At 46.3% G+C, this 27,798-nt stretch overlaps 1 protein-coding gene across 2 annotated transcripts; it reads right to left on the reverse strand.

Moving 5' to 3' along the window:
- Positions 1 to 624: 624 nt before the first annotated feature.
- On the reverse strand, positions 625 to 27,782 carry pxna (paxillin a). Of its 2 annotated transcripts, XM_060070202.1 has the most exons (13): positions 27,535 to 27,782; positions 13,545 to 13,717; positions 13,280 to 13,365; positions 12,942 to 13,081; positions 12,321 to 12,522; positions 11,632 to 11,776; positions 9,538 to 10,950; positions 8,021 to 8,290; positions 5,850 to 6,008; positions 5,029 to 5,202; positions 4,146 to 4,227; positions 3,751 to 3,899; positions 625 to 3,388 (listed from the first exon to the last, which is right to left on the reverse strand). In XM_060070202.1, the coding sequence occupies exons 1-13, from the start codon at positions 27,545 to 27,547 to the stop codon at positions 3,122 to 3,124; spliced, it is 3,273 nt and encodes a 1,090-aa protein (XP_059926185.1). In that variant the 5' UTR covers positions 27,548 to 27,782; the 3' UTR covers positions 625 to 3,121. The 2 variants fall into 2 exon arrangements, with proteins under 2 accessions (XP_059926185.1, XP_059926186.1); XM_060070203.1 differs by lacking the exons at positions 8,021 to 8,290; positions 9,538 to 10,950 and having other exon boundaries at positions 27,535 to 27,774.
- Between the last annotated feature and the right edge of the window lie 16 nt (positions 27,783 to 27,798).

Genomic DNA, 27,798 nt, shown 5'->3' on the forward strand with positions numbered 1-27,798 from the left:
CGTTCATTGACTCGTCTACAGAGTCTTACTGTGGTTTACATGGGTTCACAAGGACATCGATTGAAAACGTGGCTGAGCCACGTCCCTCAATTATCTACCCTTGTTATTAAAGGGGGTCCCCCTTCTCGGGAGTATGGCGGGTCAATTCCCGCAAAGGTGACCAGTCTGACCATGCGTGTAAATCAGTTGACCTCAGCTGACCTGGCAGTCATAGCGTCAAAGGTCCAGGGTCTACTACACCTACATCTAGAACCATGGCCCTCAGACTGCCACACTGAAATGATTTTCAAGCTTTTTCCTAATCTGCAAAGCATTAAACTGCGCATTTGGCAGATTGGAGAGAAAAACTTCCTGGACCTACATCGTTTTCGAAGTATGCAGAGGATCGAGGTTATGGATGATTCCCCTCGCATCGCCGAGATCAGCCGCCAGCTGCAAACGCTTAATGACAAGATCAGGATACTAACGTCATCAGGCCCCAGAGACCCATGGGCTTGTTATCATCATTAAAAGCAATATTATTTTACTCGGTGGGTTTAGTATTACAATAACCCCCAAACATGAATTGATCGCGTTTTTGGGATTGTAGGACAATAAAAAGGAAAAATACATAACAAAAAAGGCTTACTTACAGAAATAACATTTTATTGTCAATCACATGAATTCAAACACATTGCCAGGCTATGAAATGTTCTCTTTATGAACAGAAAAAGTAATTGTGGCACTTAAAAAGGATACATATCACATTAATTTGTCAATGAACATGGGGGGACTCGAAGCAAAAGCATTGGATCAATAAGGCAATCATAACCCTAATCTTGCCAGAGATGAGCAGAAATACATTTTCTTAGGGGCATAGTTCAAACATTGAAACTGTTTAATATCACATAGCCCCGGGCTTGTGGTTATATAAGGTAGGCCTATAACAGAACTACATCAAATATATATGGCTCAATATAAAGTATATTACCTAGTGGGGTCTAGGAAATTGTCCAGTAATGGTTTTGCAAGACTATTTGGAAATCAGCATTAGTGCACTAAGCAAATCGTTCTTTTTTTTTCTAGAGTTTAACCCATAAAGACTCAACCAGAAGAAACACTGACATTTCCACAGTGTACAAGACATTGCATTGGCATACAAAAATTGGCACAATCATTTATATTGTTTTAAAAAAACATCATGTATCGTAATCGTACAAATGTATCTGGATAATAAAGTCTGCATGAACGTCAGTGAAAAGTTAAAGATCACCAAATAATGTAATCAAGGTTACATTCAGAGACTGAACATGTAAAAAGCCACTTGTCAAATAAACAGTGAACAATACTCAGGTTGCTTTACTAACAACAACGGCCCTGGTATTCCTGTTTACCCATTACAGAGGCAGCTAACCAATACAACATTATAATCAAAGAGGTTAGCATTCATCTCAAAAGGTATTAGCCTGTAACCTAAATATTCAGGGCAGGGCCTCTTAATTCCTCTTGAACACTAGCCAATACAAGTGGGTGTTATGTATTAGGCGAGAGCCATCGCTGGTTTATAATTATATGCCCATAGAGCCAGCTCTTTGCATATTCCTGGGAGCCTGGAGAAAAATATATTTATATATTTTAATTCTATCCATGACAACAGTTATTTTCACAACACTATGCATGTCCAAGAGTATTACACATTTTCTTTGATTGTTATAGCAACCGGCAGCAAGTGCTGATGAACCCCCACCCCTCAGCCAGACGGGATCCTGCTCATCGATCCTAGAAATGCAGTATGCCATTCAACACAATGCACAACACATAGCACATCTCAAGCTCAGGTTCACGTCATCAAGACAATGACATTCTAACAGTGCTGAGTTTTGTTCATAGTAGTCAAACATAAAACATTAGATAAATTCTGCTTATTCCTAACATCACTGGACACTTTGGTTACAATTTTGGACATATGCAGCAGTAAATCAAAGGATATCTTTTCATATTTTTTTAGATGATTTCAGTTTTTCCATATTGAGCCACTTGGCTTATTTGTATCAAAGTTGCACCTATTGAAACATTAATAAGCGTACACTTGTATTGACTTATAACAGATTTTGATCTAATTTCGTCATTTATTTAATAGAAAATCGGTCGTAAGATAACACACACACGCACACACACAGTTTAAAAGTTTAAAGGTGCAAGCAATTTAAGTGGGACATTTTGTAAAAGTTCTGATGCCCATTGGTAGAAAACAGCAACAGAGAGGGGTGACATGAAAAACAAGGCCTTTAACACTAAAGAGACTAAAGAATATGTATAGTTTAGTTCCATAAAAAGACCTGATAGTTTGATCAAACCAAAATCCACCTCGATGGTCTTGGGAGGAAATCTGCAATTGGATGACAAAATCTAAAAAAAATAAAATGACCCCAACCAGTGTGCATGTTTTTAAACACGTTTCTCTATGTATCTCAATATTGCAAATCTCCATCTTATAATTAGAAAAATACATGAATACATTATCTCAACACGCATAGGCAAAGTATCGGTTATGTAAAACCATCTACATGTTTTAGAATTACTGAGGTCAAGCCTGTGGTCCATGCAATTGACAAGCAGCTGTCCCAAACCATCACAAAACCACTTTGAGCTGGTCTGGTCACATGATAAGGGTTCTTGCCCTGGGGAAAGGGTTAAAAAATAACATTTACAAATCATCGCGCTGCGAAAGTATTAATCACTGCATTTGTTGCAACCATACTCAACAAATACATGCATTCAATTAAAAAAAAAAACTTAAAATCTCTCTAGAAAACATCTGCCTTTAGTCAGTGTCGAATGACCACCAAGAATAATCAGGCAAATGACACGGCCCCTCACCAGCTGATGTCGAGGCCGTCCACCATGGCTTCTACTGATGTGATCCCCTATGGAAATAGCCTTTAAAATCATCGACACCTCTCCACTGTATCCCACACACGCATACACGACACGCACATCAGTGAATACATAGATGGGCACAGACGGTACACATGCAGCAGTTAGAAAACAAGAAACCAATGAATGAACCCACACAGGGGCCTCCTGTGGGTCGCTTTGTGCAAGCCCCTCCCCACCGGGACCTCCACCAACAGGAACAGCTTTAGCTGAAGAGTTTGACGAAGCAGCCCTGGCAGTAGGGCTTGTCGTTCTGCTCCTTGAAGGTGCCCTTGTTCAGCTGCTTCAGGCAGAAGGCACACACAAAGTGTTCGGGGTGGAACTTCTTGGCCATGGCCGTGATGCAGCGGCCGGTGATGGGCTTCTGGCAGCCCGAGCAGAGGGAGCCGCGCCGCTCGTGGTAGTGGCCCTCGCAGTACGGCTGGCCGTCGTGCTCGAAGAAGCTGCCGTTGATGAACGGAGTGAAGCACTCCTGCGGAAGGGTTGGGACAAGGCAGGGGTTAAGCAGAGGGGACTCCCCGGCCCAAAGCCCTACCTGCCTCTGAAGGTTGCAGAATAGGTTGCTTTGGATGAATGGTGTTTGCAAAATGAATTTAAAGTCAACAGAAACAGGAACAGGTGGACATTCTGCTGACTTGACTTTTGAGAAAGGATTTATTTTGTTGATTCAATAAATGTAATTGCAGAGACCAGTTCAGGCACTGTACTTGCCTTCTTAGCAGTTTACTACAAGTTATTGCTTGGCCATTTGGCCCTCATTTAAGACATGTTTTAGACATAACAATAAAGACATATTTGAATAATTTAAAAACATCCGCCCACTGAAGAACTCACCCTGCAGACAAAGCATTCTGGGTGCCAGAGAGAGTTGAGGGCAGAGATGTAGTTCTCCAGGATGGCACGAGCACAGCCTCCGCATTTAGGAGCAAACATGTCAAAGTAGTCCTTCCTGCAGAACGCCTTGCCATCCTTCTCATGGAAACCTGGATGAAAAGGTCACATGTCAACTCCTCTGACCCGCTTTTTAACACTGCTTTAACCTGCGCAAACAATGTCAATCTAAACACACATTTTTGTTCAGATTGATTAAGTGCGCAATCAAAGGCATTCTGGGATTTTAAATTCCTGAACTACTACAGGATTCTGTTTCCATTTTTGTATAAATATTACTTTAAGGTATTAGGTGCCCGCATCCGGAAGTGTAGGCGTCATGGAGGACTGGATTTTACCTTCAGGCCCGAAAAAGGCACCGCATTGGGCGCAGAAGAAGTGCTCTGGGTGCCAGGTCTTGTCCAAAGCAGTCACTACTTTCTGCAACATCAAAACATCAACATACAACATCAAACATCATAAGCAGCTGTCCCGTCTCCCATATTAACATGTAAACAATATTGTCATCTGCATGTTTTCAACTCAGTACTTGCTGCCCACTGGCCAATACCTAAACTCAAACTGAACCTGTATTAAAATGGGGTTTCTTAACTCCTTCTTTTTCAGTTAAACTATCAACTACGACCAGAAGAGGGCAGGCTAGTTATGGAGAAGCTCCCAGGAGATATGGGCAGATGCGTGCACTGCTGGCTCATGTTTTCCAGGCCTCAAACCATTCCTCATGTACCTTGAACAACAACAAACACACACAATGTAGGCCTAGATGCCAAAACAATAACCATTCCAGGAAGAAAAGTATTTTCTAGGAAATAACTCAAGCTGAAAGCATTTGTTTGTGGTCTCTTGTAAGCTAGTGCTAACCTGAGTAGTTAACTGGGGGGTGAGTTACTCTGCATTTAGACTGGGTTGCTGTGCCTGTCTGATATTACTGAAAATATGTGAGAATAATGACTCATGTTGGCTAATCCCTCGAACAAAGTCCAATTGAACTTCCTAACCAAAGTATTTTACACTTATAAAGTTTAAATAGGAATGAGCTCATAAATTAGGGAGAAAACAACAATTAATCTGCCAAAATCCCCTTCACTTTTAACAACCAAAATATTTTGATGGTCCATACGTGAGCCAGTTGGATGTTAATATCCATAAATTAGGCCGTTTTATGAATATAAAAATCACATCATAAATGTCCTTTATTGCATGCACAACCACATCTCTTACGTCAAGTATGGGCCCATTGCAGTAATGGCAGCGCGGGGAGAATAGGTTGTGGTAGTCCTTCTCACAGTAAGGCTGTCCATCTCGCTCAAAGAAGTTTCTAGAGCCGATCTCGTCCTGACAGTGGGTGCACACAAAGTGCTCAGGGTGCCACGTGCGGCCCATAGCCGTCACCACCTGGTGAAGACAAGGACAACATTCAGGTCAACTGTGGTGAGGGAGGGGATTCAGTGTACAAATCTGTATACACGGAACAGGACTGCAATCTTTGTTTTTATGTGGGGATTACAATTGGAAAGTCAATTTTACATTTCCAAAGACCTCGAAATCCAACTATAGGAGAGGAAATGTTGGCGACTTGAAATTTCCAGGAGCTGTAAATATTACTTTCTCTCATTAAAGTTATCCCGTCATTGAGTTTAAATTATTGATTGTACATCGATTGTACATTGATTGTACATCTTATCACTGGGATAAGAAATGATCCCAGTGATAAACGGATGGAAAATTTGAGACAATACATTATTCATACATTTAGTGGCTTTGGCCTTAACGAATGGTAATCACTCAGGAAATATGCAGGACACAGGCCAACACAGCATATCTTAGTAAACTAGGACAAGTTACTGGAGCACCCTCTGGTGCAAGATTTCCCAAAAACTATCCAACCCCAAAACAGAACACGGACAAATTCATATTTTAATATTCTAAATAACTGTGTATTATTGGACCCAAGATACTTAATTGATATACTATGTGTTTGGGTTTATCAGTGGGCTTTTGTCTGCACCTGTATTCATCTGGAGGGGTGTATATCCACCTACCTGGCCTACGATGGGCTTCTTGCAGGCACCACACACACCCTTGGCCACGGTCTGCACTCCCAGCCTGTTCAGGTCCGACTGCAGGCTGCCCAGCATGTTGTCAAGCTTGTTGGCTTGTTTCAGAGGGCCGGTCGGAGAGCTCTTCCCCTGAGACTGAATCTGAAATATGCGGCACCCAATGAAAAAGTAATAAATCATAATTTTTCTGGTTGGTTTGAGAACCGTTTTCATAGAAATAGAAAAGTGGTTGATTCAATGTGCATTGATTTGAAGGCTTTTTTAAAACATATTTGGGGCTAGGTCTTTCCACAGCTCTTCCCTCATCCAAAAAGCCAATAAACTCAAACACGTTATAGAAATCGGATCATGTTGGTATTTTGCATATACATCTAAGCAACCTGATTACACATCGTGTTGCTTGATTGCCGTGGAACAGAGTCCCCCCGGACAATAGGGACTGGACCATCTTCCTTTAGGGAGAGCTGTTCAATAGCCAAAACTGAGAAAGAAGCTTCTAGTTACAAAGAAGCCATGTCTGATTCAGGAACTACAAAATATATTGAGCAAACATATATATCCATCTTCTTTTGGCTTATGGTGAAGGTAAAGCTTCACAATCTACCAAAAAGTCTCATTACGGGGAACCAAGGAATCTCCCCTCTCTCCCGAATCATCCATCTGCCCACACACACACACACACACACACACACACACACACACACACACACACACAGTCAGCGCTTGAAGAAATGCATCTTCAAAAACAAGGCCGTTAACCCGGGAACATCTGAATACCTCGCCAAGCTAAAAACAGAACGATTCTACACCGGCATTCTAGAGTGACACCCCGGTCCTTACCCTAATGGGGCCTGTTGACGGAAGTCCTATGGGGGATGCTAAAAACGGTAGCGGTAACCTTGCTGTCATGGGGCGGATTGGGTGTCCAGCCGGGCCTTGGGCTTCACATTCCTGCGCAGGACAGTTAAAGAGCGGCTGGAGCACGGGCGCTACCCCATCCCATCCCAACCCTGTAAAGCCCTCAAAGTCTACCACCTCTCCCCCCTTATCTGACACCATGAGCCCTGGCGCCATTAGAAGTGAGGAGAGGGAGTGGGCGAGGGATCGAGAGGGACCAGATATGCCTAAATGTAGTGTTACATGCGCCGTGTAACCTGGACTAAGTGGGGGTCTCACGCAAACACTAGACTACATGTCGCCACAGCAGGGGGCTAGAGAGGAATTGTTGTGATTTATCTCCAGCACAGACAATCAAAAACTGTGGGAGCTGACTTCACACAGAAGGCAGAACCTTTGTTGAATCACAGCGGATTCAGACGAATAAAACCATTCAATAATGAAAAAACATCAAAATCCGACAGAGAAGAATGAGAGTTTGAAATAGAAAAGGGGTGAACAAAGCAAAGTGGTGGTGGGGGGGGGGGGGGGGTGAATGTGTGCTTTTGCCGTGCCTGCATCGGTGGGAAGGCAGGGTCGTATTCTGTCTGACAGCTCACGGACACCAAGACCTTGGGGGGCGGAGGGGGCGTGGCCGGCTGGGGCGGGGGGCTGGGTGATGGAGTGGGCGGGGCCGGGGGCGGAGTGGGCGGGGCCGGGGGAGGGGTAGGCTCCCGGGGCGGAGGTGGTGGTGGTGGTGGAGGTGGCGGGGTGGGCTCCCTGGGGGGAGGCGGGGTGGGCGGGGGCGGCGGGAGAGGAGGAGGCGGGGCCTGCTGGACGGGCGCAGGCCTTTTGGGCTGAGGTGGGGGCAGGACTTTTCTCTGTGGGGCGGGGGACACGGGAGGAATGATGATCTGAAGGAGAGAGAGAGAGAGAGACAGAGAGACAGAGAGAGAGAGAAACAAAGCAGGATGGAAACGGGAGAGCAACGAGAAAAGAACAGAGCAGAGGAAAAGGACAGGATCAAATATGAACGAAATTTAGAAAGAAATAGAAAAGTGAAAGTGTTAACAAAGCCTTATTTATAGCTTTAATTTGACTCCAAAATTCTTTCTCAAAGTCCAAATGCAGCTGGGTTGGAAAAGCGTAGATTAAACCCACTCTGCTTAGTCATTCTTCGAAGCTCTTATCCCTTAATACGGTGCCAATCACTCGTTGGTACCAGCTCCGTCTTTTAACACCAGTCTGGTTCTATCTACCCGGTCGCTCCCCTCTACCTTATCCACGGTCGGAGCCCCGCCTTCTTCCCGCGTGCGCTGAGGGTTAGACATGACAATGACCCCCTCCGTCATCCAATCGTCGGGCTGCTGCTTGCGCCGGCGCTCCGCCTTCCCGATGCCCAGTTTCCCCTGCAGCTCTTGGATGAGCCGGTCCTGAGAGTTGCTCTTGTTGACGAGGACGGCGCCCAGTTTGCGCCGCAGCAGCCCCTCTCGGTACATGGGGTGCACATTGGTGGTCTCTTTGGTGCGGCGAATGACTGCCTTGAGCTGGAGGGGTGAATGATACGGCGGTGGGGTGGGGGGTTTGGGGGGTTGCTTTATTTCTCAAAGCACACGTTGAAGTTAAGAAAAAAAAAAAAAATAATCACACAAGCAGGATGGCTTCAACAAGCACTGGCTCCGGCCGAGTACATTTTGTGTTTCAAAAGCACTTCTTTATCCAGTGCCGCCTTGTTGCCAAAAAAATTGGAGCAGGTGAAATGTCTTTTGGCAAGCCATGCTGCACAGCTTCAAATATCAAACCCACTCTACTCATTGATCAGTGCCAAACCAAGTCAGGAGATGCAAACAGTCCACAGAGTGTAGCGCACTTTGAAGCAAACATGCCATCGTCTAGCATCTGAGCCTTTTTTAAAAAAACCTTCTGCGCCATGAGGCAAGGGATCATTGACTAGTTGATGAATGGACACAGTGTACACATCTGTTGTGCAAAGACGGCAAGCCAGGTCCTGATGATGATGACTCAGACAGCTATGTCAACCAGGAGCAAGTGGAGGCGTGCACGGAAAACCTTCAGCAAAGCTTCCCAAACACAAAGCCAGGAAGAGTCGGCCTGTTATTTACCAGCGTGGACGTGTGCCTCCGGGTATGTTGTAGTGTTGTAACGGGGGATGAAGCATTTCATGCACCACACCTCAAAAAAGAAGGGCGGTTACTGTTTATCAAGATGCTTTGCGTGTGTGCATGTGACTTTTGTGTTAAAAAAAGACCTGCTCTGGTGAAATAAGTTTCTTTCAGCTACTGTCCCAATGAGGCTGAAAAACGTATCCGTCATCATCATCCGTTGGCCACACATCAATATTAATGATATTTATTTACCCTTCTGTAATACTGTTGAGGGAGACTTTGAAGTAAGGCTTTGGGAAGGGCTTGGCAATAACTCAATAAAAATGTTCCTCTCCTCTCAGTAACATCACATAAATGTATTATGGATTCCACCCCCTTGTGTAAATCAATTCTAAAAACTCTCATGATGAGGACTGCAATTTTGGAACTTAAGAGTTGGTCTGATATCACAATAATTCCCCCTGTCCAAAGCGTTATACATTTACATTTATATCCACTATGTAGTAGGGGTTTGTATATAATTTCAAATACAGCCTATCTTTGATGGAGCCAAGCACGTGGCTAGGGTCAAACGTCCTAATAATCAAAGGCCCAGATGGGATCTTAAGAAGGCCATTCCAGCCATGCTTCAGCATCTCATTTCGGGAGCCCCCAGGCGAGAGTCCTACTTGTCCAGATGCGGATAAGCGTTCGACGGCGGAGGGCTGCTGCGAGGGCAGCTCCTGCATGACGTCTGGGGTCCCGGGGCAGGTAGAGGGGGTCATACACTCATCCATCCAGCTGGAGTCGGTCATAGATGTCAAGGTCCCGTCCCGGCTGAGACTGGGGTAAATCCCTTCCTCGTCGTCCCACAGCCTATCCTCGTCTCCTTGCATTGACCCTCCTTGAGTGGAGTACCCTCCGAGGTCGGAGAATCCGTCGTCGAAGCCCCCCCTCGTGTGCATCTCGCCCGGGCCCATAGCCAAGAGTTTGTCCAGGGCGTCGTTCAATAACGGAGCCCGGCACGGCCAGGAGAAGTCCCTGTCCGGAGCGTCTTTATGGGGGGGTGACATGCTATTGGAGGACACGGCAGGGAGGGTGATGGGGGAGGCCCGGGGACTGCTAGCATGTGGAACCGTGTAGGTTATTTTGGTGACCGTGGCTGGGCTGGGGCACCTATCGGCTGCACTCTGATTCAGCGAGGACGCCAACGGACTACCGATCCGTTGAACCGGGAGCGGACTGGCACACTTTGGGACGGTGTCTAAGGCTGGCATCGGGGTTTGAGGGACGGTTAGGGGGCTTGAGATCCTAGGTACTGTAAAAGGACTGGAGCACTTTGGAATCGGGCTAGAGAGCCGAGGAACGGTCACCGGACTGGAGCCCCTCGGGATCGCCTCAAGGTTTTTAGGAACGGCCATAGGACTAGGGGTTTTAGCCGAACCAAATACCTTTGGTATCGTTACGGGGCTTGCACATTTGCGAGGCGGAACTGGACTAGCAACCTTCTTGATTTCAAGGGAACTATGAGCTTCAGCTTCTGGACTTTTAGAGAGTGGCACTGGACTGAGGCTCCTGGCAGCCTCTGCCTGACCGCTAGGGTCCCCGGGAGCAGGACCGGCACTAGGGGTTTGGCCAACAGTGAGTGGACTCGGGCCGCTAGCAACAGGACTAGGGCTCTTGGTCATAGACGGTGACGTTGAGCTTTTAATAGCGGGGGTTTTAGCTGGTGCCACATGAGCAGGTCTCACCTCGCTGGCCTGATTTAGAGACTTTATCGCACTGGAGACCGTTACGCTATGCGGGACATCGGGGCTAACGTTGCCACAACTGTCTATCTGTCGAGTCTGGGAATACTGAAGGCTTTCGGATGCAGATGTCGTAGTAGGCGACGAAGGAGCGTCGCTTATAATGGAGTGATCTTCATCTATATGGAGATCAAACATGAATGGGGTGGAGGAGGGTGATATGTCACAGGTGGGAGAGGGAACGTCCACTTGAGCATCATAGGAGCTTATCGATGGGGTAGGGGCAGTAGGGGGGGAGCCAGCTGGTGATGAGGAATCTGCCCCCTCCAGATTCACAGACAACTGAGAGCCCGACTAAGCCCCCCAAAACAGGTGTGTTTACCAACACAAACAAATAGGACACAGAGGAAAAGACAGAACAGAGGAAAAGGATTGAAAAAGAAAAGTGTCAACCGTGAAGGTGTTCCACATGCATGCACAGAAACTAGCACGCTGCCTTCGAAACTTTACCGGCTCTCGATTAGTAGAATTACGAAATAAACACACAACTAATTCCTAATTCTGTAATACCTAATTATACTCCTTTGTGCAAACTAAATTATTAAAGATAACTGACCTACAGGTTCTAATTACTTCGCCTGCGTTATCGGCAAGTTAGAGAGAGAAAAACACAAAGCTTACCACAATCTACATTACACCACCTTTTACAAGCAACACAGCCAATGGTTGTGAAATAAGGGAGGGGAACGAAAGCCTTATAAAGATAATGAAATGTCCTCCCAAAAAAAGAATGCATCTATATTTGATAATAAAACCAACCATTGGTGCACTGAAACATCATTAAAACTGAATAACCAATTCAAAACAGTACCAGACGTGTTCCTCAGCAGTAACCTTCTACTGAGAAATTCAGACATTACATTTCCAAATCAAAATCTATCCACTGCTCCATCCCAACATGAAACCCCCGACCCCCCCCCCCCCCCCCCCCCCCCCCCCCCCCCCCGACCCCCCCCCCCCCTCAACGATACTCACATTGCTTTGGACCTTAAAGTCAGACAGCGACGCCATCAGCTCGTCCAGCTCTCGCGTGGCGGAGGACGCAGACATCCTGGCCTGCTGCTGGGCAGCCGTCTCCGGGCCGTCGGTCGGCTCCTCGGACACCATGAGAGGGGCGGGGCTAACGAGACACATGTGGTGAGCCGACACTGTGGTGAGCCGTAGTATTGGCCCCATGCCTCAAGTCAAGTCACCAAATTGGTTAATGTCAATGTATTAACAACCTCTGCATTTGATTGCATATCAATCATCACTCAATGCCAGCCCAGATGTGTGCAATGGAATGCCATCAATAAGCAGAATGATGAAAAACTGATGGGGGATATGATGAATCTTTGACGCTGGCATCTCGTGACCTAGCACCCAGAACCTTTTTACTAGGCTTTAGTGACCTAGCAAGTAGAACCTCTAATCCACCCAACATCTAGAACCTTGGATACTAACAGCTAGTGACCCGTCAGCTACATCCAGAACCTTCGATATAGGCATGTACAACCTGTGATCTTCCTTGCATCTTGAACCTTTGAACCAGCGAGCATCCAAAACGTTTGATCAACCAAGCATCTAGAACCTTTGATAATAGCATCTAGAGATCGACACGACGAAACCTGCAGCAGCAGTATGATGATCATCAATCCTCATCCTCCTCATTATTATTTCCTTACATGGGCATCGGCACAGAGCTTTCCAGCTCATCCAGGAGGCTCTCCACGCTGGGCCGTACGTCCTCTATTCCCCGGGTGGCCAGGCTGCGTTTGGGCTTCTCCAAGACAGCAGGGGGAGGGTTGTGGCTCGTGAGAGGCGACACTCCGTTCTCATGGACATAGTGGTGTATGCTGTTGGACGGCAGTGGGGGTGCGGCGTCCTCTGTGGACAGAAAACCATGTGGATCATCTGCCTGGGTCCAATGCGTGTTTGGAATGAACAAAGGATGTGTGCATCGCAATGGTGGCCTGATTTCTCAAATGCCTACAGGCCTGTGATGCACACGGTCCAGTGATAAATAGTCTGCTCATGTCCATCATTAGAAGCCCTCGGTTAATTAATATGACCACAAATTGTTGAATTATTTTGACCATTATTTGGGGAAATGCACCTACCAAAGACTGATCTTTTAATTAGCATCAGCTGTACTTTATGAAATATCAAATCATCAAAGCATTGCCAAACCAGATGTGCGCAATGGAATGCTATCAACAAGCTAATCCCGTGCACATGATCCACATATGGAGGATTTAGCGTCAAGACATCAAAGTCTGGTGTATATATACAGAAGGTAAATGAACCTTCTGTGGGGAAGCAGGGGCTGTTGTCCTGGACTGCGTTGAGCTCCAGCAGCAGACGGTCCAGCTCGGACAGGTTGCTGCCCAGAGAAGAGTTCATGGCGGCGGCTGAAGATTCACTGTTTTTCTGTTTGTTCGGGAAACTGTTGAGACAATCAACAGAGAATATTTTCGCTCACATTTCGTTTTGTTTATTATATTGTTATTTATATTGAGTCTTTGCGTCTGTCTGTCACTGCTACTGGCTTGTATACCAAGACATCACAGCGGTGCCAAAATAAAGTATATGCCTCAACAAGCGAGTCATTTCCTTGGTTTCTTGGATAACACCGAAGTCCTACCTGTAGACGTGCTCCTCCTCTGTGGGGGCCGGATCGGGACTGCCCCCCTCTGTGGACCAAGTACTCCGTTGGGCAGAGCTGAAAGACTGAGGAGAGCAGCAGGTACATTACTCACAATGTAGGACCACCATCCATATGGCGACCTTACTAAAACAACCTCTACCTACATTCACAGCTGTCAAAAGCCAACGCTACGACTACAACTGCTATCGTTTAACATCCGGTTTTCCGTCCGGCTCGACGTCTCGTCTTCACACGGACTCACCTGGGTGTCGTCTAGTCCGTTGATGGTCTGGTCAGGTGGACCCGGGGGCGGGGAGACGAGGTCCTGCTGGTGCGACTGACCAATGGGCAGAGAGTAGGCCGGGTCGTCAAGCAGGAAGAGCGGACTCTTGGAGATGTGTGATGTTGTGGACTCCAGGTCCGCCAACAGCGCATCTACGGAAAATAACAGCAAACACACCGATTGTTGTTGATATTTTTCGAGGCTCTCTTTGGTGTTGTGTATACCATCAAAAGAAAGATAGTCGCCAGCGTCTTCCAAAAAGGTCACACAAGAAGAGTGACTTCACTGGAGGGTGGTGGAAGAGTTGAAACCGCCTGAATCATAAGAGGTGTCTGGGCCACTCCTCTGGTTACTCATTGACCCTAGTGGGCCAACAACACACACACACACACACACACACACACACACACACACACACACACACACACACACACACACACACACACACACACACACACACACACACACACACACACACACACACACACACACACACACACACACACACACACACACACACACACACCTGACTCAGTCATGACTTTCAGTTCGTGTTAAACGCCTGTACCATACACGCAGAGTGCAGGGACACCAAACTGTGATTGTGCAGGTCTAACGAGTAGGTAGGAAGAGACACTTACGACATTACTGTGGATTTAGTGAAGGGCCCAGGCCGTATTACTGTGCCCTGCAGGCCCATTTTAGCTCACTCAACAAGCCCACCAGTGTTCGGTTACTCTGTCAGAATGTCACAAGCCATAAAACAATAAAGCACCCAAATTAAGTATCTACAAACGTCAAAGCAATGCGGCGCTAGAGCAATTTAGGTACCATTTATGACCTCCTGACAGTCTCACAATGTAGACGCACACACAATGTTTAACACTACAACCTATTCTGAGAGGCGTATTGTAAAACCTAATTAGTGCGTACGTCTCTCGCAAGCACAACACATCATTTCAAAGTTGTATCTTCAATGAGAAAGAGCCATAAAGAAGATATGCCAACTTCCCAAGCACAACATTTGTTTACTTTTCTACGTCAACTTATTAAGAATTTGAACCAACCCAACCATGAAAAAAAAGTCTAGGTACAGTACTTTTAACTCACACATACAAACACACACTCCGAACTTCAAAGAGCACTGAGATGGAGCGAGGGAGAGAGACAGAGAGGGCAGCAGATTTTAAAGATTTGAAGATGAAACGTACCTTAGGAAAAGACCAGAGCTCGGCTACCCACACATACTACCCACCCAGGAGAGATAAGGAGAAGGAAGAAGGGCAGCCCACAGTGACTCCCTGCCAGGCCGGAACTGCCTTTCTTAGCTCTACCGGCCTCAGCAGTGGGGCGTGAGGCACAGGGAGGGGAGAGGTGAGACCAGGGAGAGGGAGAGGGAGAGGGCAGAGGGGAACAGGGCTTGGGTTATGTTTACCTGCTGCTACGCCTCCTCCCACTGCTATGCTGGCACAAGCCTGTCAGCCTGAAACCCTAGGTGGAGTTATGCTTCACAACACACACACACACACACACACACACACACACACACACACACACACACACACACACACACACACACACACACACACACACACACACACACACACACACACACACACACACACACACACACACACACACACACACACACACACACCATTCCCTAAGGCTACGCCACGCAACACAGCCAATGGTTGTGAAATAAGGGAGGGGAACGAACAAACTTAACAGGAGTTCTTATCAACCGGTTCAAACACAAGAAGGGAGTGGAAGGACTAGGCTAGAACCAGTATAAATAATAAATAGATAACCAGCTGCCCTTTCATACTCAAATCCCATGCAGGCTTTCAGTAAAATTGACCACGTCTTTCATATTTCATTATCAACTCCATCCGGTTTGAATTGAGGATATTCGTATCCAAGGTGACCCTTAGGTCACTGGAAATATTCCGCATATTTAGCGCAAAATAATAATAGTGAACATCTTGACCCGACGACAGCATCACTAAGGGGCAACGCTCACTCGTCACCAGACAGAGAGGAGACGGGGCAGAACTAGATCAACACCGGATCCTTTTGGCCACACTCAGCCTGACCGTGGCTAGCATGCCAGCGACCAGGCAGGGTTCCACAGAGGAGGCCTCCTACTCCACATGGACACAACGGACCAGACACATTCCATTATGATTCATTGCTGCCCACTGTTTACACTTTTGCAGCCAAGTAACAGGGTTTGGGCTCACGTGATGCAGTGGCACGCGTGTGTGTGTGCGTGTGCGCGTGTGTGTGTGTGTGGTCACTGGGGGTCCCTGTACAAAAGCACACAGAAAGATCAGACATTGCCAGTGCTTTGGAGTTTGTAGTTAAATATTCCGCACAAGATTGTTTTGGATCGATGCAGACCGCATTCTACCACCTCAGGGGATCAATCACAACGTGACCCAATCCATTGGTCTCATATCATTAGTGATCTCAAGGCCATAGAAAAGATAATTTGTTCCAAAGCAAAACACTGGCATGCTCCAACAAAAATAATAAGTTTGAGGCATCATCATTTAGGAAGGAGAGATGTAGCAAGATAGCCATACTGGTGCATCCACGAGTGTAAGGCTCTAAAATGTGCACAGAGCGTGTGATGACTGGTGTGTGGGGTGTGCTGCAGACACCCCATGCCTGGGGGAACATGCCATAGCACGGTCCACAAGTACAAGACATCTGGAGCCAGCCGCAGTCAGGCCCCAACAGGAAGAGACGGGCTGCAAACCAAACCAACCTGAGAGATAAAAGCCCTGGGACGAGAATAACTTCATGTATACTGTTGGAGATTTCCTAAATTAGAGAGGGGCGCTTATCTTGTGACTTAAAAGATGCAGAAGATATTCAAGGTTTATAAATCTCCAACTTTGAAAGTCTTAAATAACAAAAAAAGGAAAACCTGGTCGCTCTCTCTTTGTATAGGGAGGAAGAAGCCTTTGACGGTAACCAATTATCTTCAGGCTTGGAAGCGCTGTGCTATACGAGACGGGCCTCAGAGACAGATCTTCGCTGCTCAAAAAGGGTGAAATCCCAGTGGTGCAATCCTTCCTATTGAAGAGGAAATGTGTGAACCGCAACCATGAAGCACAGCTACTAGTTCTCCCAGACACACTGTGCGTTATGCACCCTTAATCCACAAAATCCTCTGAAGCGGGCAAGGTTCAAACTATTTATTTTGCATTCACACTCATTTCAGCCGGTGCCAAAGTTTTCCTGTTAGACAGTCGTCCCCTGTCAAAAACTCAAAGCGCTGTCGAGTTCAGAGCGCTCTGGCATTACGCACCGCAGTCTAAGCATACATACATATGGGACAGCAGAGAAGACACGCTGATTAATAAGCACAGAGGAGTGTGTGGGGGAAGAGATGGATGGGTAAAAAAAAAAAAAGGGAAGTATGCACATGGTGCAGGCGAGTCCCCAAGTGTCTGAAATATATGGGTCGACATAGATTAAGGAGAAGCTCCTTCTCCCAGATGAATGGTGAGCCTTTTAATTACACAAGCGCGGTGCTCATCAGAGAGAGCGAGAGAGAGACAGAGCGTGAGAGAGTGTGGGAAGCAAAAATATATAAAAAAAAAATGGATAGGTTTTGAAGGATGTTCGGTGAAATGGTTGAGGACGAAAAAAGTAAAAGCATCTACCGGGATCGATATTCATATGATGCACTGATGTGTGCTGTGAACTGCGGGGGCCAAAAAAAAGTGTATACATGCAGTCGTTTTGCGGTTGACGGCCATTTCTAAAAAAGGGGATCATGTGGCGAGAAGCGGCTTCATCATCATGCATCATTTCCAGAGCAGACTTCTGTGCAGAATAACACAGACTCATACATGAAAAACAGGAACCGGTAGTACCACAGGGATTTTTGGACTGCGCGGATGATACCATCTACATAAGGCCCCTCCACAGAGCCCGTCGTTTCCATTATCTCTGGCAGGATATCCTGCCTGCCCGTCTCCTCACTTTATGACACGTTTCCCGAGTCGCTCACAAACACTGCTGACCAGCAGACGGTGGGGTGCAGAGTGAATCGACAACAACGCCGTCCTCCTCTCGCGTCAGCTGCCAAGAGCCGAGCGGTCGCCCTTCGTTTCTGGGAACACACCACGAGCAAGACCACAGATGTACTATTGATCTGTGTTGAAGGCATCTCCAGTGGGAATCACAGCCTCTCATATCCTGCAGGTGGAGACGTTGCAGCATTTCAGGTTTATGGCAGACCGCGAGGGAAGCTTTCGTATGCTCCGTTATCACACACGGTAAATGTCATAGCAGCTCAATGAAAAGCCCATCATCGTACGCCGTGCTTAATGTCGAACAGAAGCCAAACACAAACGTTCAATTAAAAACCAAATGCCATCCGTGAGCCTCCAAGATACCTTCCTTGTTTATTCGTCTAGTCCTTCATCGTCTACCCTTTCCTTCCTTCCTTCCATCCACCCTTTACAGTCTACCCTTACTTCGTTCCATCCTTTGCTTTACCGTCTAAGCTTCCTTCCATCCTTCCTTCCTTCCAGCTATAACATCTGTCCTTTCCTACCTTCCCCCCTTCCTTACTGTAGTTCCTTCCTTTAATCAAGATGAACATGGCAGACTCAAATTCCTGACATGCCTCAACCTGGAAACACATCTATAATATATGAAGAAATACAAATTAATAAGAGGTGCAACACACACACACACACACACACACACACACACACACACACACACACACACACACACACACACACACACACACACACACACACACACACACACACACACACACACACACACACACACACACACACACACACACACCCCAGGTGAAAGAAGAGCCAAAGGCGCCATTTATTGGAGGAGCTCTGTTCAGTTCCCACACAACAAACTGACGTGATCCAATATGGACTCTTCTCCTGTAATGGACAAACATTTTGGCCAGCACAGCTGTTGGATAGAAACAGGAGGAGTGCATCAACTAGGTGCGCAGGCAATCTAAATGACACATTGTCATTTCTGGTATAACATATTCTGGTATAACAATATTGTGGGAGGGCTAGCCAGTGAGTGACCCTGGCAGAGCGTGATGGATGGCCGTGGAACCAAGCCTCAGGAAATACTCAAATCAGCACACACACACACACACACACACACACACACACACACACACACACACACACACACACACACACACACACACACACACACACACACACACACACACACACACACACACACACACACACACACACACACACACACACACACACACACACACACACACACACCCCAGGTGAAAGAAGAGCCAAAGGCGCCATTTATTGGAGGAGCTCTGTTCAGTTCCTTCCCACACAACAAACTGACGTGATCCAATATGGACTCTTCTCCTGTAATGGACAAACATTTTGGCCAGCACAGCTGTTGGATAGAAACAGGAGGAGTGCATCAACTAGGTGCGCAGGCAATCTAAATGACACATTGTCATTTCTGGTATAACATATTCTGGTATAACAATATTGTGGGAGGGCTAGCCAGTGAGTGACCCTGGCAGAGCGTGATGGATGGCCGTGGAACCAAGCCTCAGGAAATACTCAAATCAGCGCACACACACACACACACACACACACACACACACACACACACACACACACACACACACACACACACACACACACACACACACACACACACACACACACACACACACACACACACACACACACACACAAATTCACCAATGTGTGTTCGTCTGGAACCTCTCGTTTCCTTTTTAGTTTTCCAAGGGCCTTTATCAACAAACGTTGATTTCCACTAGAGAGAATGGGATCAACCTACAGCCAATCCCAGAAACAAACCGTGTGACACCACCCCTGCTGCCATCCTCGTTGTATACAGAAGACAACTATTTACAACTATGTATGTTCTACTACTAAACATACAGTATGTCCTACTTTAACACACACACACACACCAACAGACAGGCCTCTCCACTTCGAGGCTACCCGTCAGAAGGTCAGAGCTTGTTCAGTGTGCTCCAGCACCTCACGCCTGGTCTAGCAAAGAACTGACTCCATCATAGACTCCCCATAGCAACACACACACACACACACACACACACACACACACACACACACACACACACACACACACACACACACACACACACACACACACACACACACACACACACACACACACACACACACACACACACACACACACACACACACACACACACACACCGTGTGTACTTAACTTAGGCCAGACATTCCAAGGATACGCTGAAATCTTCCAGCCTTCTATTAATACCACGGTTACCCTGACCCTGTGCTCGCACACATAGGGTATTAGGTGGATGATGTATAGACTATAGGTCTGATGACTGTAGGAGAGCCAAGACCACCCAGCAGGCTTGGAGTGTCTGGCAGGGCTGTTGGGTATGCAATGGTCACTATTGTGCTGTCCATACATAAAGCGAGCTTGGATCAATAAGAAGCTCTATGGACGCCATTAATATGGAAATATTTCCACTTCTCTGGCTTATGAAACAGCAAAGCAAGATGAATGCACATAGGGCAACTCTATTCCACTCTTCTGATTCCCAATTAAGCCTGCATGATAAATCGTTATAAATCGTTTTTTTTTATTTTTAAGCCTTCATTTACAGGTGTGTGGAGTTGGTTCAGAAGCTATAAAAGGTCAGCAATTAAAGACAATGTGCTGCTAGATGTACAAAATAGATCAATCCGTTTTTGATACTGCACTTTAATCAGTTATAAAGGGCCATATGAAACGCAACGTGCTAGAGGTGCCAAAAAACTATGTTTGGCACTGCCTTTTTTATTTATTTTTTCATTGTTCATGTGTGCAATAAAAATTACATTTCGTTAGAAAAAAATCGTGGCAGAGAATCGTGATATCATTTCTAAACTAAAAAGATTGTGATTCATATTCAAAAGAGTATGCGCTCAACTAGTTCTGCGTACGCTCGAGTTAGTTCAGGACCGTCAGCCTCCATAACTATCTAGTTCTTTGATATCTTACTGGATCTGCAATGAACGGACTGATGGAGACCCAGAGAGGGGATAATATCTTGTCCTTGGCATTGGTGGCTGTCCATGATAACCAATCACAGAGAGCCAACCTCCAACCAAGGGGAACGTTCAGGGCCCCTCCAATGAATTGACCAATCAGAGTAACACAACCTTAACTAAAGCTACTCAATAAAAGCCATTTGTGCTGCAGGAACCTTTTATGACCCGGACCTTAAATCAGGGACCCAGTGGCTGCCCATCACAGCAACTGTCTCCGGGCAACTCATGCATTTACTGCTGCCTGTATCAATTTGTACAAACATAATCTCTTTACAACAACCTCCTGGCCAGGTGTCTAATACATGTACACCAACAGATATGGTTTCATTGTCTTTGTAAATCGGACTACAATTGTGTTGGTCCGGATTGAAGATTAATCTGTTTTAATTTGGTCAAATACTGCATGTAAACAATGAGGCCTGTACATATCTCTAAGACAAACTTGTCTATGTTCTTTACCACATACACCACCCTCCCCCCGGCTATTCACCACTATTTGAATTGCACATCAGTTTGTTAAACGGCTTAGAGAAATAGAGGTAACACTTAGCCCAGGGGCTTTCCTCCTGTGGTTATCTCATGCTGCATCCAACGCCTTGGTTTCAAAGAAAACAATAACCACATTCAACCGTAGCAAAGTGCAAACTTCCGCATTAAGCATCATTTGTTAAAGGTGTTGGGGTAATGATACACACAGAGGCTTATTTTGAGGTTTCCCGGTATCATGGCATGGCATACGTTTATAAAAATTTCCTTTTCATCATGCGCCTTGGTAGCAATACAAAAAAAGCATATGAAAACATTTAGAAACTGAATTGATCCCTTAGTAAAACATGTGGAAATTGAGTAAATCCAGTGTATGGCGGGTAATGCTTGTTCTCTAGCCTTGGGCCCACTCACTGTGGGTCAACGTGGGTCACAGGACCAGAGACAAGCTGGTCTTTGTCCCCCTCTGGCAGGGAGATAACAGAGGATGGATGGAGGAGAAGGAGGGTGAGGAGGTGGAGGAGGAGGAGTTGGGGGGGCCTGGAACGCAGCACACTGCATTCCGCCAGCCAAATCACTGATGAAAAACCACCAGGGCTGCTTTAGCATGAGAGGGAATGTGTGTGCGATGTCGATGTGTGTGTAACCCTGATTCATTAGCATGGAGCAGAGGAGTGATCTGGAGCTAGCATCGCTTATGATGTCTATGAGCCCAAGCTGTTTGAATCCAGAATCATCTTTAATGAGTTACTCACTGAATGTGAGCCCAGATGTCATTGTGTGACAGACACACACACACACACACACACACACACACACACACACACTAATTAAAAGGGCTTCATTGTGTCAAGGCACATTGTTTTATAACCCCAGTGGGTCGATAACTTGATAAAAGAGGGCCTGTTACTCCCTATTAATGCCTCTACCAAAACAAACGGACAGGCAAGTTGGCACTGACCCACCGGCCTCCACACTGCCCTGTGATGTCAGCCTCACAAAAGGCCTGAAAAAACATCCTCCAGCAACTCTGGAGTCAAAGCAGGAAGGCATTGGCAATGGATCTGAGAATATCGCAGGCAAAGCAAAAGCAAATCCGATACAGGAAGTTAACGATGCACTTAGTTCCATCCGTGATATAAAAACACCATGACAGCAAGGGACAATGATTTCAACACTGGACACTGAACCACGGGAGGTTATGCATGATTTGCCATTTCAGCCAGCCCCCTCCAGAGCTCCAGCACCTAGCCGCGCTGCCGTCTACACCCGTTTCTGTTTTGTGCCTGGCCACAGGGCCAACTGCATATTATCAAACGAGCTGTCAATCAACGTCAAATGAAGCACCACGATAAGAATCCCTGCACAGTGAGGAATTCAGGCTGGGGAACTCGATCCGTCAACAAAACGGCTGGACGTTGAAAGGTCGAAAGCTAATTTTGCCCATGCATCCAAATATGACCCATCTTTTTATTATGAAGAGGAAAACAGGTCCTTGGTTCCAGTGCTTTTGTGACATTTAAGGCCATTGTGATATAGGAAATGGATGCGTATCTGCAATGGCATAATAAGCCACTTCTCTGCGGATAGATCAACCACTCATGGATGAAGCTGGGTGGTTGTTGGGACTACAATGATCATAACATTCAAATGACCATCAGGTTTAATTACAGCAGTGCGTTATGTGAACTATCAGACAGGGCGATATATTGGATTAGAGAGTGTGTGAGTGTGTGTCAATATATTTATATTTTTTCATAATGGTCAGGGTTTTACAATGTTGACTTTACAACACTATATGCCGATGACATTTTATCTTTTGCAAGCCAATATCTGATACAACAGTTACAATCAAAGCTTGAAAATACATTGAATGGAATGGGCATACAAGATCGAATACAGAAACAAACATTATTCGAATGCCGCTTGATTGAACTTCTCCCATACCCAGGATATGTAAGGAATTTTGGTAACAAAACCAGCCGACGTACATTATTCCAATAAAGGATAAGTTTATAGGTTCCCACAATAGTTAGATATTACTTTCATCTATAAAGTTTTTATCAGCTGGAATCAATATTCCTCAGTATTTCTTTGAGATTTTGTTTTGCATCGTCAAGGAAACATCTGGTCGATAGTTATTTTTGACCACTGTTAATAATGTTGGACTGAAGCACATTGCTTGGGAAAAGATAAGGGCAGAGGTGTCACGTTATTGAAAAATAACAGACACCCTTGGAAGTTGGAACGTTATTGACCAATCAGGATCCAATATACAAAGGCTGACCACCATCTGCAAGGCCTATTCCAAGAAATGCCTGGCTGCTATCGAAAGCCATATTGTTAAATGTCATGGTCCTTGGTCCCAAACTAAAAGAGAATATGCAGTCCGTCTCAACAGTCCCCAGCTACCTATCCTTTGAGTGAGTCACTGACAACTCACTGTTGCCTGTGTCCTAGTAGCCAGGCAAACAACAGACTGTAAAGGATCACAGTTTCCAGCTGTCGATCACGCTCCGGAACATTCGGCTACAGTACGGCAGCTTTGAGCAGATATGATTTGCCTTCAAAATAAGGGAAGTCATCTCTTGATGAGGAAGAAAACATGAGTGTTGCTACTACCTGATGAGACAGCAGCAGCTGTGGAAATTCATATCCGGATCTCTATTGTGGCACCTAACTATCTGGTTTCAATGTTGTCAAGAACTTCTGTTTTTTCAGTTGTTTTTCGGTTTCTCCACTGCTGAATAATTCAAATGAAATACGTGCCGTTTGGTGGACACTTGTAAATCGAAAGTGTCAAGTTAGAATTAGTACCATTAGTGCACATCTTAACAAAGGAGGCATAAACAATGTGCCCTGACCTAGGTGGTGGCAGGGCCGTGTTCTGCTTGCTTTGAGCTCAACTGTCCAACCAATACAGTAACAAATCACGTTTTATTTTCAAATTCCAGCCTCATTTTTTCATCATTATTAATCTTGGTAGGAACGGGGGTTGTGTTTTCATGACATCCCGACTAAAACAGCAGCCCAGCGGCTGGAGAGGGATACATCAGCACGTCATCATGAACACATACACTCAACTGTGTTCAGCCGTGGCGGCGCTAGATACAATGCTTTACATTGTAGCGATGCGGGGATTGTTGGCTATGCAGTCTTGGATGCTACTGGTCAATACGGTTGTTGGCTGAGTGCAAAGCTGTGGCTGCTTAGTCAGCGTCCCCTTCAGAGAACAAACCGTCCACACCAGCAGACTGAGAGCTGGAGGAGCATGCATAACATGGCCGTTCGTGCGTGCGCGTGTTGTACCATATGTTTCAAATGGCCAACATCATGTTCTGACGCTAAACATGGACAGATGGAGAGACGAAAGACTGGAGGATAGATGACTCTTGCAGGATTACTTATTGATTAATGTATCTATAGGCAAATATGATTACAGTAACTTCTAGCGTATAAATGTGGAAAAAAAAATGTATGATACAATTACATCACAACATCCATGGTATATTTGTTAATAAATAGTCTTCTGAGAGTCTGGCATGTTGCATGGTGCATGCTATAAAGAGGGAGAGAGCTCTGAAGATGCTGATAATAATGTAGAGCATCATCGAGTGAGGGGCCGGCAGACATAGCGGGAGGGCGGGGGGGGGGAATCTCATCTCTGAATCTTTACCATCCGCTGCGAGAGCATAGCCAGATGCAATATGACAACCTGGTCCATCCTCTCCTCAACATACATACACACGTCTACGTGATGCCCATAACAGATGGAATACTTTGCCGGTTGTGCATCTCGTGGTATACGATCAAACAGCATTCTTAGTCAAGTGTGCGTGTCAAGTATCATTAGCGCTTTACATTTTGTACTGTTTCAATATACTCCCCGTATTAAATAACTCAGAAGGGTTTGCATGTTGGCCCAAATCAGGTCTCAGTTCTGCTGCACTAATGAAGCGATCACCGCCCCCCCCACCGCTCAGCTCACACTCGATGAGTGACACTTCAAACAAAGCCACTTCAGCGGCCCCGCTAAACAAGGCCAAGGGCTCTGAGAGATCACTTCAGACCGCTGACGAGGCTACTTAAGTCAACCCACAATGGACTGCCTTCCAAGTGGGGCGGGGAGGTGATCAGGCGGAGAACTGCAGTGGTACATGAGAAGATTCAAAGAGAACAGAGTGTGTGTGTGTGTGTGTGTGTGTGTGTGTGTGTGTGTGTGTGTGTGTGTGTGCCTATTTTGACATGCATCTCTGGTTGATGCAGAACCAGAGCAGTTGAAGGAGGGGGGCTGAGGGGCTGTGTGTGTGCGTGTGTCTTTGTCTGTGTGTGTGTGTGCCTGCGTCTGTTTGCGTGCGTCAAGTCACAACAACAACGACGACAACCAACTCTATAGGGTACATCTGGCGGCGGCTAATGAAAGCCGTGTGTCATAACAGCGCGCTCTGGCCGTACGCAGAGCTCAGATAATCAGCCGTGCAGCCTACCCTGCAATGTTCCCAGCTGCCGATAGATCACAGCCTCGGACTCCCATGTGGCTCACCACAGGAATGGAGAAGGAGTGGGAGAGAGGGAGGGGAGGAAGAGGGTGAGGCAGAGCTGGTGCTGGATGAGGAAGGATGGAGGAGTGTGACCGAGGCTCGACAAGCCCTGCATGTGGATGGGATGGAGTCGTGACACCTACCCATCACCAGACCATTACCATACCAACATATATTCTTAAAAAATACATTAATATTCCGGTCAGTCAGTCGACCATCTGGAGGACCGAACTGACTCTCTCAGAGCGAGAGCGTGAGAGAGAGACCAATGGGAAGTTCCCAGGTGCTGCTCGCTCAGCCCTGGAGACCTGAGGACCCAGAGTCAAGCCACTATAAATACCCACAAGCTTGGCCTGATGTGAGGAGCCTCCCAATGCCCCCTCACTTCAAACACCCATGGCTCCTCCCCCCCACGTCTTCCTCTATGTCCTTCCAGAGCAGCCCACATTCTCTCCCAGCTACCTGACATTCCAAAAGTACAGACAAGCATGTCCTTGTTGGGGAAAGCCCAAACAAACACATTTTCACAAGTCTCTAAATCTTGCGATTTGGTGTGTGTGTGTGTGTGTGTGTGTGTGTGTGTGTGTGTGTGTGTGACCCCCCCCCCCCCCCCCCCCCCCCCTACATTGAAATTACACTAGGTTGAGCAAGTCTTATTTTAGGAGGCTACTTTAAGGGAAGCCCTTTGCCCATGTAAGCTGAGAAAGGTCCTTAAATATTCACTGCATATAGAATGACCAATATTCCTGGCCAAGTCTCTGGCGCTTACACCAGCAAGAAGTTCCAAAACGCAGCCCTCACCAGGGAATGGGCACGACTGGCTGAGTCAATAAAATAATAAAAATGAGAGAAATATGAATGTTTCGTTAACAATTAATCAGGCTCCGTTGTGGTGATGATTGGTCAACCTGTTCTTTCTGTGTAAAGGTTCCCACTCTAAAGTGAGTCAGTACTCTTACCAAACAAGCCTTCAATTTAAAAGCTACATAGTGGAAACACAGCCGTTCTCCGTCAGATAATACATCCACCCACTGAGGAAGTGAAAATGAAGCGGTATGTGAATTTACATTCTCAGGTCAGCTGAGACCAGGCCCACTCAAATGTTCCATTTGGCTGACTGATAATGGCTTACCGATGTAACATTTCAGCATCTGGACGGGATTTCTTTGATTTGTGTGGCAAGGCTGCATGAAGGTCCGCTGCCTATTTGAAGTTGCTTTTAAGACTTTTAAATAGCCTCAGTTCTGCAGGTATGTCATTTCATGCGTCAACCAAATGAAGAATGTATCTGTCGGGTTGGGCTATTGGTATATCAGGGGAAAGAGTAAAACATGTTGTCCTACTTGTGTAGAGTCGGTGAATATGTTGTATATCACAATCTAACACACACACACACACACACACACACACACACACACACACACACACACACACACACACACACACACACACACACACACACACACACACACACACACACACACACACACAATCGCCTAGTCGACACAAGGTTAAAATCGACACGCTGCAGAGGCAACAGAACACACCAGCACATAACATCGATTATGTACATCTGTGTATAACTCATAATCGCTCCAAGCAACCCTGCTGTTGTTTTAATTAGCCTTGTGCTGGTTGTCGCCTAATGCTCCTGCACAGTCCCACGTTGTGCTTAACCCATGGTCCCCTCGATCAGTTCACTTAACGCAACACTGAGCTCACAGTAGAAGCCAGAGAAAGAGTACCATGTCAACATAGCATGACCGTGTTGATGTTTTAGCAGAACAACCCCATTGATAGTTGTAGCATTATTATGTCAAGCGGGCTTACCTAAATCATCCATGGTATCCGGAAATCGTGCCAAAAGCCCGTCCAGCAGAAACGGCTTGCGTGCTGATGTGACTCACAGCTGCAGGGCAACTAAAGACACGTTTCTTTAGCTGAGGTTACCGAAATCCCAGCTTTCCCCGCAACTGCCTGCTGTTAAGTTTTCAAGTTCCCAGCTCAATAAGCGTGAGACAGATCGGTCACAGACACAAAGCTCGCCCCCATCTGGACCCTCCAACAAGTGAACACAACCAGTTGTCCGGTTCG

The sequence above is a fragment of the Gadus macrocephalus genome, chromosome 13 (assembly GCF_031168955.1).
Source record: "Gadus macrocephalus chromosome 13, ASM3116895v1".
NCBI lineage: Eukaryota > Metazoa > Chordata > Actinopteri > Gadiformes > Gadidae > Gadus > Gadus macrocephalus.

What these genes read in the sequence shown, in the direction of transcription:
- pxna (XM_060070202.1), bottom strand. An exon ending in CCCCTGCTTCCCCACAGAAG is followed by an intron (nt 12,523 to 12,941) that starts GTTCATTTACCT and finishes TTCTGTCCACAG; the next exon opens with AGGACGCCGCACCCCCACTG. An exon ending in GGGCTCCGACCGTGGATAAG is followed by an intron (nt 6,009 to 8,020) that starts GTAGAGGGGAGC and finishes CGCATATTTCAG; the next exon opens with ATTCAGTCTCAGGGGAAGAG.